This window comes from Scyliorhinus torazame, chromosome 4 (assembly GCF_047496885.1).
Source record: "Scyliorhinus torazame isolate Kashiwa2021f chromosome 4, sScyTor2.1, whole genome shotgun sequence".
Lineage (NCBI taxonomy): Eukaryota > Metazoa > Chordata > Chondrichthyes > Carcharhiniformes > Scyliorhinidae > Scyliorhinus > Scyliorhinus torazame.
The window spans coordinates 204,315,498-204,327,795 of NC_092710.1; the positions used below are offsets into that span (position 1 = coordinate 204,315,498).

The 12,298-nt window shown below is 45.9% G+C and overlaps 1 protein-coding gene across 2 annotated transcripts in view; it reads left to right on the forward strand.

Annotated features, from left to right (window-relative positions):
• Positions 1-12,298, forward strand: part of LOC140410702 (adhesion G-protein coupled receptor F1-like) — a 540,253-nt gene that overhangs the window by 468,003 nt on the left and 59,952 nt on the right. For both annotated transcript variants that reach the window (XM_072499141.1, XM_072499142.1), the window contains one exon: positions 5,815-5,930. In XM_072499141.1, coding sequence (XP_072355242.1) covers positions 5,815-5,930 — 116 coding nt within the window. The remainder of the gene's footprint in view (positions 1-5,814; positions 5,931-12,298) is intronic.

Below are 12,298 nucleotides of genomic sequence, written 5' to 3' on the forward strand. Positions count from 1 at the left end.
TGAGAACGTGGTGGAGAGCTGTCTTCTTGAACTGCAGCAGTCATCTCATGTAGATTAATCTACAGTGCTGTTGGAATGTGAATCCAAGGATTTTGACTCAGTTATAGTTTAGGATCAATGATTATAGTTCCAGGATGGTGTGTGATTTAGACGGGAGCTTGTAGTTGATTGTGTTTCCATGCATTTACTGCTCTTGTCCTTCGAGATTGCTTCACAAGTTGCAAGCAGTGCCCCATCTATGTGGTTCACAGTGTTGCCACTGTATCTCGGTGATGAAGAGAGTAAATCTTTAAGGCAGTGATGGGGTGCTGGTCAAGTGGGTTGCTTTGTCCTGAATGGTGTTGAGCTTCTGGAGTGTAGTTGAGCCTTCACTCAATCAAGCAAATGGAAAGCTATTCCTTCACATTCCTGACTGATGGTGAACAGGCTTTCGCGAGTCAGAAAGTGAATTACTCAGTGGTTAGCACTGCTGCCATATGGCTTTGAGGACCCCGGTTCGATCACGGCCCCAGGTCACTGTCCATGTGGAGTTTGCACATTCTCCCTGTGTCTGAATGGGTCTCACCCCCACAGCCCAAAGATGTGCACAAGGTAGGTGGATTGGCTATGCTAAATTGCCCCTTAATTGGAAAAAAGGTTAATTGGTACTTTAAATTAAAAAAAGAAAGTGAATATTTCACTGCAGAATTGTCAGCCCCTAACCTGCTCTTGCAACCATATTTTTATTGACTCGTCCAATTATGTTTCTAGTCGGTGATATATTCAGGATGTTAATGGTGACGATTCATTAATGGTAATGCCATTGTCAATGGATGGTAATTAGTTTCTCTCTTGTTGGAGAGTGACATTGCCAGGCAAATGTGTGGCGCAAATGTAACTTTCTTTATCAGCCCAAACCTGAATGTATCTAGGTCTTGCTGCATTTGGATGCAGATGGCTAAATTAAAGGTAGTGTGAAGCTACCAGATATGCACATATCAATTGGATGGCACATTAAATTATTCAAATAGGGGTTAACTGTGTTTAAGAAATGTTACCTTAATTGTAAAGAAAAGAAATAGGTTGCATTTAAATAGCATCTTTGAGGACAGCAAGGTGGCGCAGTGGGTAGCACTGCTGCCTCACGGTACCGAGGTCCCAGGTTCGATCCCGGCTCTGGGTCACTCTCCGTGTGGAGTTTGCTCATTCTCACCGTGTTTGCGTGGGTTTCGCCCCCACAACCCAAAGATGTGCAGGTTAGGTGGATTGGTCACACTAAAATTGCCCCTTAATTGTAAAAAATGAATTGGATTCTCTAAATATTTTTTTTTTTAATTTAAAAATTAAATAGCATCTTTTATGATCCCCAGTGCTACCAACGTCATGAAAGGGCAGAGTTTACGTTTATTAAAGTTTTCCTTATTAGATTTGCACATATGGGGCGAGATTCTCCGACCCCCCGCCGGGTCGGAGAATCGCCGGGGGCTGGCGTGAATCCCGCCCCCGTCGGTTGCCGAAGTCTCCGGCACCGGATATTCGGCGGGGGCGGGAATCGCGCCACGCCAGTTGGCGGGCCCCCCCGCTCGAATCTCCGGCCCGAATGGGCCGAAGTCCCGCCGCTAAAATGCCTGTCCCGCCGGCGTAAATTAAACCACCTACCTTACCGGCGGGACAAGGCGGCGTGGGCGGGCTCCGGGGTCCTAGGGGGGGGGGGCGCGGGGCGATCTGGCCCCGGGGGGTGCCCCCACGGTGGCCTGGTCCGCGATCGGGGCCCACCATGGCGGAGGCAGAAGAGACTCCCTCCACTGTCAGCGGCCTCTGACGCTCCCGCGCATGCGCCGCCCGGAGATGTAATTTCCGCGCCAGCTGGCGGGGCACCAAAGGCCTTTTCCGCCAGCTGGCGGGGCGGAAATTCGTCTGGCGCCGACCTAGCCCCTCAAGGTTGGGGCTCGGCCCCCAAGGATGCGGAGCATTCCGCACCTTTGGGGCGGCGCGATGCCCGTCTGATTTGTGACGTTTTGGGCGCCAGTCGGCAGACATCACGCCGTTTCCGGAGAATTTCGCCCTAGTTGTCAAGCCAGCAATCACTGGATACTCTCTGCCTCTTCATGTGGTGTTGTTGCTGATAGAAACACAGAAAGATTTACAGAAAAGGAGGTAGGCTATTCAGCTCACATGTCTGTGCCAGCCAGAGAAGAACTGTTTACTTACCAACTCTCCTGAAGCTGTTTAGTTTACCGCACCTCAAATGCTTTTCCAAGTGTTTTTTTAAATACAATGATATGGAGATGCCGGCATTGGACTGGGGTGAGCACAGTAAGAAGCTTTACAACACCAAGTTAAAGTCCAACAGGTTTGTTTCAAATCACAAGCTTTCGGAGCACTGCTCCTTCCTCAGGTGAATGAAGAGGTAGGTTCCAGAAACATATATATAGACAAATTCAAAGATGCAAGACAATGCTTTGAATGTGAGCATTTGCAGGTAAATAAGTCTTTACAGATCCAGAGAGATGGGTAATTCCAGTTTAAAGAGGTGTGAATTGTCTCTGGGCAGCACGGAAGCACACGTGATTAGCACTGTGGCTTCACAGTTTCAGGGTCCCAGGTTCGATTCCCTGCTGGGTCACTGTCTGTGGGGAGTCTGCACGTTCTCCCCCTGTCTGTGTGGGTTTCCTCCGGGTGCCCGGTTTCCTTCCACAGTCCAAAGACGTGCAGGTTACGTCATGATAAATTGCCCTTAGTAACCAAAAAAGGTTAGGAGGGGTTATTGGGTTACGGGGATACGGTGGAAGTGAGGGTTTAAGTGGGCTGGTGCAGACTCGATGGGCCGAATGGCCTCCTTCTGCACTGTATGTTCTATGTTCCATGTCTCAAGCCAGGACAGTTGGTAGGATTTCGCAAGCCCAGGCCAGATGGTGGGGGGGTGAATGTAATGCGATATGAATCCAAGGTCCCGGTTGAGGCCATTCTCATGTGTGCAGAACTTGGCTATAAATACAATGAGAGCTTTTCAGCAGTGAGTTCCAGATCCCACCATCCTCTGGGTGAAAAAAATCAACTTCCCTCTAATTATTCTCCCAATTACTTTAAATCCACGCCCTTTGGTTATTGGTTCCTGTTATTCAGTTTATCTAGGCCCCTCATAATTTATATAACACAGTTAGATCTCCCTTTCGCTTCCTCTGTTCCAAAGAAAACAAATCCCAGCCTATCATTTACAAACTTAAAACCACATTTCTCCATTCCTGACAACATCCTTGAGACCTTCCAACCTTCACTCATCACTCAACTACTCTGGCCTGTCTTTCTCATTCCTCCAAGTCACACATGACAAGCCATTTTTAAAAATTGTGTGGAGTACAATGCATATCCTTATGACGATTGTATTTTCAGTTTGTCAGGACTACCGTTGATATAAAGTGCTTTTGCGGGCTTAAAACCTGTTAAAGAATCCTTTCCACTTGATTTCTCTTCAATTAGGTTTACATTTGATCCTCTGGTCAGTCTGTCAAACTGGTTTAAAAGCTCTCATAAAATGCATGAGAACTTTATTTTAATATGACTGCACAGTTTCAGACTTGTTTATGTTCTTTATTGCACCTCTGAAATGCAGTTAAATGGCAGAAAAATAAGCTCATTTGGAAATAATCAATATTTATGCAGTAGTATGCCAGTTAAAAAATTTCAATTCAGCTTTCAACAATCAAAAATTTAGATCGAGAAGTTGTTCCTTGTTGAGGAAGCTAAGACCCCAAAATGGCGGGATGGATGTGTGCAAATGCTTCTGACCAGAACTGTACACCTTGTCATTTTGAATAAGGTCAAACAAGCGGCATCTTTAACCAGGCCTAGAGCAGGCCTATGCAAATAGGGCTTGAGCCCAGGTGGTGTAAAGACTTCAACATTGTTTACTCTGAAGTAGCCAGCACGATTACTGGCTGCATTTGGGGAAACTAGCCCCAGTGATTGCCTGTAACAAAAATGTTGAATAGCTTCCCTGATGTGGAACCAGGAGGAATGGACTCCAATTTTTACTTCCAACCACCATCCCATCTAATTGTCACCACTCTGAACATTCCCCATCCCGCCTGGATCTAGCCCCTTTATTCCTAACCCAAATAGTCCATCACTAATTTCCCACTTCCATGACTAGAACTTCTGACATTTGCGGTTTTATGCTGTCTTCCTACCTCTGTTCCTGACTGACCTCTACTCATCCTGAGCTGAGGGCTACTGAGATCCTCGCAAAGCTTCAATTTTACTCTAATTCCTGCCAGCTGTCTTACAGGGAATGTTGAAACCCAATATCAAGGGTTTCTCAAACACCACCAAAAATGTTTGTTCCCCAATTGTTTGGCCCGAGGTTTTAAAAAAGCTCCTGTTGATGACTGAGGCAACGTCTCAGTAGGTATTCAGGCCATTACAGAGCTGTTCCAGCTTCTGCATGGTTAGAGGAATCCAACCTATACTGTGGAAATGACATTGCCGATTACATTGTGTCCAGCATCCTCAACATTTCACCCTTGACCTTCTACCCTGAGGATCATCTAGAATTAACAGTATCAGCTGTGCTCATGACTCGACAACTTGACTGCATTATTGAATTTCCCAAAGTGCCATTGAGAGCAGATAAATGACTGGATCCCAGCAGTTGGAATGACCTTCCTTCCATCATGAGGTCAGAAGTGCGGATATTTACTGATGGTTGCACAATGTTCAGCATCATTCATAACTGCTTAGATACTGAAACAGTCCATGTCCATATGCAATAGGTCTTGGACAATGTCCAGTCTTGGATTGATTGCAAGTAATATTAATGTCACAAAAGGGCCAGGCAATGACCATCTGCAACAAGAAAAAATCTAACCATCTCCTCATGGCATTCAATGGCATTACTATCAGTGAACAACCGCTACCAATAGACTAGGGGCTACCATTGACCGGAAACCGAACTTGACCAGCCATATAAATACTGTGACTATAAGAATAGGTCAGAGGGTGGGAATTCTGGGTTGAATATGTCACCTTAGAAAGTCCTATGGACAAGAACCTACACTGAAAAGGTATCTATTTAGTTTGAGCAACTTATCTGCAAAATTCCTGTTAAGAAGTAACTGAGAGTTGTTTGACTACTCGGGGCTCTGAAGGTCATTTTCCCACAGTGAGAGCACTCATCGTTCTGACTAGAAGGATAGCTTTCCCTCTTTCAGTGACTTAGTCCTAAACAGACTAACAAGATTCATTATCCAGGTCAGAAATACTAAATCCTTCACACCTCAAGGTGGCGGTGGATTGTTGGGCATCGGGCATCGAGCCTCATGGGTCTCCATGGCCCCAAAGTGTAAAACTGTCAACATTGTTTACAAGAACATCCTGAAATTAGTTTGGTAAAAGCTTCACTTTTTGATATACATTCTGCTTGCTCTCCTGGATATCAGGAATCTGGGGCCTTCGCACTAAGCATCGCTGAGATAAAAATTATGGAAATGGCATCAGATGTCATATTCTTCTCATTTCAACAAATGGGCAGGCACATTTCACAAACCTGCCATTTTCTGTCAGGGAATTCTGGAAGTGGCAAAGTAGCTACTGAGTTTAAACTGAGGAACCACTGACACTTCAGTGGCAGCGTCAGCCTGGTGAGTCTCCAATTTTATACTTTTAAAACTATTGAAGAGAACTCAGCTTTTATTAAAACCCTAACTACCCAAAGATATCTAAGATAAAGGCTGAATTTTCCCTTCATTCACACCTTCATTAAGTTCTTATTTTGAATTAATTGCTTTAAGTATAATGGCTGAAATAATCCTCTTTTCCCTGTCTTTACTGATTTAGCAAAGGGAGTATAATTATACTCCATGAAGTAGCCACTACAAATGCGTTAACTAACGATGAAGTTAACAGCCAAATCCAAAATCTCTCTCCAAAGTACACAACTGAGTTGTTACCCGGTAAGTAATGTTTGGAAAATAAAATAATTCTGCTGGAGAACATTTGAAGTTATAAATGTGTAGAAATTGAATACTTATCACCTAACTAAATAGGGTGTCTATAATAATAAATAGAAAATGCTGGAAAACTCAGCTGGTCTTGCAGTATCTATAGAGAGAGAGAGAAAGTTTTGAGTTTGTATGACTTCTTCACAGCTGAAGAAGGGGAGAAATGTGATGGGTTTTATACTGTTGAAGAGAGGGGTGGAGCAGGTGGAGCAAAATAAAAGATCAGGAATAGGAAGGAGCTCAGGAGAGATGTGACAAATACACAACACAAAGAGAGTGATTACGTTAGTGTTAAAGACTAAGGCAGGTGTTAATAGTGGCATAAAGGTCAGGTAGCAGAATAACTGTCCGCACTATCTGGAAGCAACGCAAGTGAATGTGTTACAGGCAGGCCTTATTGAGGGAAGAGAGTTGGCAAAAATACATCAAAATGGAGGATATAGTTCATGTTTTGAAGTTGCTGAACTCAGTCTTAAGTCCAGAAAGCCGGAAAGTATCCATTCAGAATATTGTAGCAGGCTGAGGGCAGAAATTTGTGGAGGAGAATAAAATGGTGAGTTGAAATGGAAAGCAGAGGATGGGCAGGGTCATGCTTGTGGACTGAGTGAAGATGTTCTGGAAGCAGTCACGAAGCCTGCATTTCAACACCCCAGCATGCAGGAGACCGCATTGGGAACAGTGAATATAGTGGACCAAATTCAAAGAGGTGCAAGTGATTCACTTCATCTCAAAGGTGTGATTGTGCCTTGGACAATGAGGAGAGAGTGGATTAAGAGGAAGGTGTTATAACTCCTGCTATTCCTTGGGAAGGAGCCATGTTAAAGGAATGAGATGTTGGGGGTGATAGAAGGACCAGTGTATGAAATAGCAAATGGTCTCTATAGAAGGTTGCCAGGGAAGGTGGTGAGGGGAAAATGTGTTTGATGGCATCATGCTGGAATTGGTGAAAATGGTGGAGGATGACGCTTTGAATATGAAGGTTAGTGAACTGAAAAATAAGGTCATGGGGAACCATATCATATTTCTGGGGATGGGAGAAGGGGTGGGGGGGGGGGGGCTGGCATTTGGAGCAGATGTGTGGATCATGTGTTGGGCATGATTCTTTTATTAATTCAAGGGATGTGGGTGTTGCTAGCTAGTCCCGCATTTGTTGCCCCTCCCTTAATGCCTTTGAGAAGTTGGTGGTAAGCCACCTTCTTGAACTGCTGCACTCTGTGGTGTAGGTACACCCACAGTGCTGTTCGGGAAGAAGTTCCAGGAATTTGATCCACTGACGGTGTCAATGGTAATATATTTACAAATCAAGGTAGTGAGTGACTTTGAGGGTAACTTGCAGATGGTGAAAAATGAAATGAAAATCGCTTATTGTCACAAGTAGGCTTCAATGAAGTTACTGTGAAAAGCCCCTAGTCGCCACATTCCGGCGCCTGTTTGGGGAGGCTGTTACGGGAATTGAACCGTGCTGCTGACCTGCCTTCAAAGCCAGCGATTTAGCCCAGTGTGCTAAACAGACCCGCTGTGGTGTTCCCATGCATCTGCTGCCCTTGCGTTTCTAAATGATAGATTTAGATGGTGCTCTTTAAGGAGCTTTGGTGAGTTCCTGAAGTGTTTCTTATAGATGGTGAGCATTGCTGCCATTGTGCGTCGCTGATGGAGAGAGTGAATGTTTGTAGATGGGGTACAGATCAGCCGACAGGTGGCATCAAACTTCATGGGTGTTGTTGAAGCTGCACTCATCCGGGAAGTGGAGAGTATTCCATCAGACTCCTGACTTGTGTCTTGTAGATGGGTGGACAGGCTTTGGGCGTTAGGAGATGAGCTATTTGCATGTGGATTCCTAGCTTCTGACCGACTCTTGTACCATAGTATTCATATGATTCGTCCAGTTCAGTTTCTGGTCAATAATAAGGTTGATATCGGGGAATTCAGCACTGGTGATGCTATTCAATGTCAAGGGAAGATGGATAGATTATTTCTGTTGGAGGTGATCATTGCCTGCCGCTTGTGTAGCATGATTGTTACTGGTCACTTGTCAGCCCAACATTATCCAGGTCTTGCTGCATTTGGGCATTGACTGTTCCAGCATCTAAAGAGTCATAAATGGTGCTGACCTTATGATAGAAGCATTAATAAAGTGGCTGAAGATGGTTGGGCTTAGGACGCTACCAGGATGAACTCCTGCAGTGACATCCGGGAGCTGTGACAACTGACCACAACTATCTTCCTTTGTGCTTCTTATGACTCCAAGAGAGTTTTCCACCTGATTACCATTAATTCCAATTTTGCTAGGGCTCCTTGATGCCACATTCAGTGAAATGAGGTCTTGATGCCAAATTCACGCTCACTTCACCTCTGGAGTTCGGCTCTTTTAAAAAAAATACTTTTATTCAAGGCATTTCACAAATATACACAGAATATCGAAGAACAACACATCAACCCAATAAACAACCATAAATCTCCAACCCTACTGACATCAACACCCTACCCTCGCCCCGCCTTCCCATTTTACCCCCCGAACCCCTCCCCCCCACAAAAAAACATTCCCGCTTGCTGGCCCTACAATTCTCCTTGACTAAATCAATTAATTGTTTCTACCTCTGGGTGAACCCCTCTATCGAACCCCGCAGAGCAAACTTGACTTTCTCCAACCTCAGGAACTCTGCCAGCTCACTCACCACCCCCCCCCTCCCCCTCCAATCCCCCCCCCACCACACTTTCAGTGGCTCTGAGTCTCGCCAACCCTACAAAATCCATCTCCGGGCTATCAGAGAGGCAAAGGCTAGCACATCGACCTCTCTTTCCCCCCCACCTGGACTCCCGGGTCTTCCAACAGACCAAATATTGCCACCTCCGGACTCAGAACCACCCCCACACCCAGCACCTCAGACATCATGCCCGAGAACTCCTGTCGGAACCCTCTTAGTCTTAGAACATAGAACATAGAACATAGAACAATACAGCGCAGTACAGGCCCTTCGGCCCACGATGTTGCACCGAAACAAAAGCCATCTAACCTACACTATACCATTATCATCCATATGTTTATCCAATAAACTTTTAAATGCCCTTAATGTTGGCGAGTTCACTACTGTAGCAGGTAGGGCATTCCACGGCCTCACTACTCTTTGCGTAAAGAACCTACCCCTGACCTCTGTCCTATATCTATTACCCCTCAGTTTAAGGCTATGTCCCCTCGTGCTCGCCATTTCCATCCGCGGGAGAAGGCTCTCACTGTCCACCCTATCTAACCCTCTGATCATTTTGTATGCCTCTATTAAGTCTCCTCTTAACCTTCTTCTCTCTAACGAAAACAACCTCAAGTCCATCAGCCTTTCCTCATAAGATTTTCCCTCCATACCAGGCAACATCCTGGTAAATCTCCTCTGCACCCGCTCCAAAGCCTCCACGTCCTTCCTATAATGCGGTGACCAGAACTGTACGCAATACTCCAAATGCGGCCGGACCAGAGTTCTGTACAGCTGCAACATGACCTCCTGACTCCGGAACTCAATCCCTCTACCAATAAAGGCCAACACTCCATAGGCCTTCTTCACCACCCTATCAACCTGGGTGGCAACTTTCAGGGATCTATGTACATGGACACCTAGATCCCTCTGCTCATCCACACTTTCAAGAACTTTTCCATTAGCCACATATTCCACATTCCTGTTTTTCCTTCCAAAGTGAATCACCTCACACTTCTCTACATTAAACTCCATTTGCCACCTCTCAGCCCAGCACTGCAGCTTATCTATATCCCTCTGTAACCTGCTACTTCCTTCCTCACTATCGACAACACCACCGACTTTAGTATCGTCTGCAAATTTACTCACCCACCCTTCTGCGCCTTCCTCTAGGTCATTGATAAAAATGACAAACAGCAACGGCCCCAGAACAGATCCTTGTGGTACTCCACTTGTGACAGAACTCCATTCTGAACATTTCCCATCAACCACCACCCTCTGTCTTCTTTCAGCTAGCCAATTTCTGATCCACATCTCTAAATCACCCTCAATCCCCAGCCTCCGTATTTTCTGCAATAGCCTACCGTGGGGAACCTTATCAAACGCTTTGCTGAAATCCATATACACCACATCAACTGCTCTACCCTCGTCTACCTGTTCAGTCACCTTCTCAAAGAACTCGATAAGGTTTGTGAGGCATGACCTACCCTTCACAAAGCCATGCTGACTATCCCTGATCATATTATTCCTATCTAGATGATTATAAATCTTGTCTCTTATAATGCCCTCCAAGACTTTACCCACTACAGACGTGAGGCTCACCGGTCTATAGTTGCCGGGGTTGTCTCTGCTCCCCTTTTTGAACAAAGGGACCACATTTGCTATCCTCCAGTCCTCTGGCACTATTCCTGTATCCAATGATGACATAAAAATCAAAGCCAATGGTCCAGCAATCTCTTCCCTGGCCTCCCAGAGAATCCTAGGATAAATCCCATCAGGCCCCGGGGACTTATCTATTTTCAGCCTGTCCAGAATTGCCAACACCTCTTCCCTACTTACCTCAATGCCATCTAATCTATTTACCTGGAGCTCAGCATTCTCCTCCACAACATTATCTTTTTCCTGAGTGAATACTGACGAAAAATATTCATTTAGTATCTCGCCTATCTCTTCAGACTCTACACACAACTTCCCATCCCTGTCCTTGACTGGTCCTACTCTGTCCCTAGTCATTCGCTTATTCCTGACATACCTATAGAAAGCTTTTGGGTTTTCCTTGATCCTTCCTGCCAAATACTTCTCATGTCCCCTCCTTGCTCGTCTTAGCTCTCTCTTTAGATCCTTCCTCGCTACCTTGTAACTATCCATCGCCCCAACTGAAACTTCACACCTCATCTTCACATAGGCCTCCTTCTTCCTCTTAACAAGAGATTCCACTTCTTTGGTAAACCACGGTTCCCTCGCTCGGCACCTTCCTCCCTGCCTGACCGGTACATACTTATCAAGAACACGCAATAGCTGATCCTTGAACAAGCTCCACTTATCCAGTGTGTCCAAAACTTGCAGCCTACTTCTCCACCTTATCCCCCCCAAGTCACGTCTAATGGCATCATAATTTCCCTTCCCCCAGCTATAACTCTTGCCCTGCGGTGTATACTTATCCCTTTCCATCCTTAACGTAAACGTCACCGAATTGTGGTCACTGTCCCCAAAGTGCTCACCTACCTCCAAATCCAACACCTGGCCTGGTTCATTACCCAAAACCAAATCCAATGTGGCCTCACCTCTTGTTGGCCTGTCAACAAACTGTGTCAGGAAACCCTCCTGCACACACTGAACAAAAAACGACCCATCTAATGTACTCGAACTATATCTTTTCCAGTCAATATTTGGAAAGTTAAAGTCTCCCATAATAACTACCCTGTTACTTTCGCTCATATCCAGGATCATCTTCGCCATCCTTTCCTCTACATCCCTAGAACTATTTGGAGGCCTATAGAAAACTCCCAACAGGGTGACCTCTCCTTTCCTGTTTCTAACCTCAGCCCATACTACCTCGGAAGATGAGTCCCCATCTAGCATCCTCTCCGCCACCGTAATACTGCTCTTGACTAGCAGCGCCACACCTCCCCCTCTTTTGCCTCCTTCCCTGAGCTTACTAAAACACCTAAACCCCGGAACCTGCAACATCCATTCCTGTCCCTGCTCTATCCACGTCTCCGAAATGGCCACAACATCGAAGTCCCAGGTACCAACCCATGCTGCCAGTTCCCCTACCTTATTTCGTATACTCCTGGCATTGAAGTAGACACACTTCAAACCACCTACCTGAACACTGGCCCCCTCCTCCGACGTCAAATCTGAGCTCCTGACCTCTATACTCTCATTCTCCCTTACCCTAAAACTACAATCCAGGTTCCCATGCCCCTGCTTGGACACACCGAGAACAAGTGGGCATGACTCGCTGGCCTCCCCACCTGCAACATTATCCACAACTATCCTCCACCCCTGCAAAGAACTTGCACATCCACGCCACCGTCATGTAGACCCTATGCACCACTTTAAACTGGATGAGGTTTAACCTCATACACAATAAGTACGCGTTCACCCTCCGCCCATATCTCGGCCCCCATCTCCCCTCCCAACTCCTCCTCCCAACTCCTCCTCCCACACGCTTAATATCCTCCAACGGAGCGCTCTAGCTCTCCATTAGTTCCTTATCAATATCCAACACATTCCCCTCCTTTATTCCGTCCTTTGATAACAGCTTGTCTTGCCACACCAGAGGCAGCAGCCCCGGAAATTAGGCTGGGCCAAGGACAAGGACGTCACGTATCATTGCCCTTGCACCTCGAG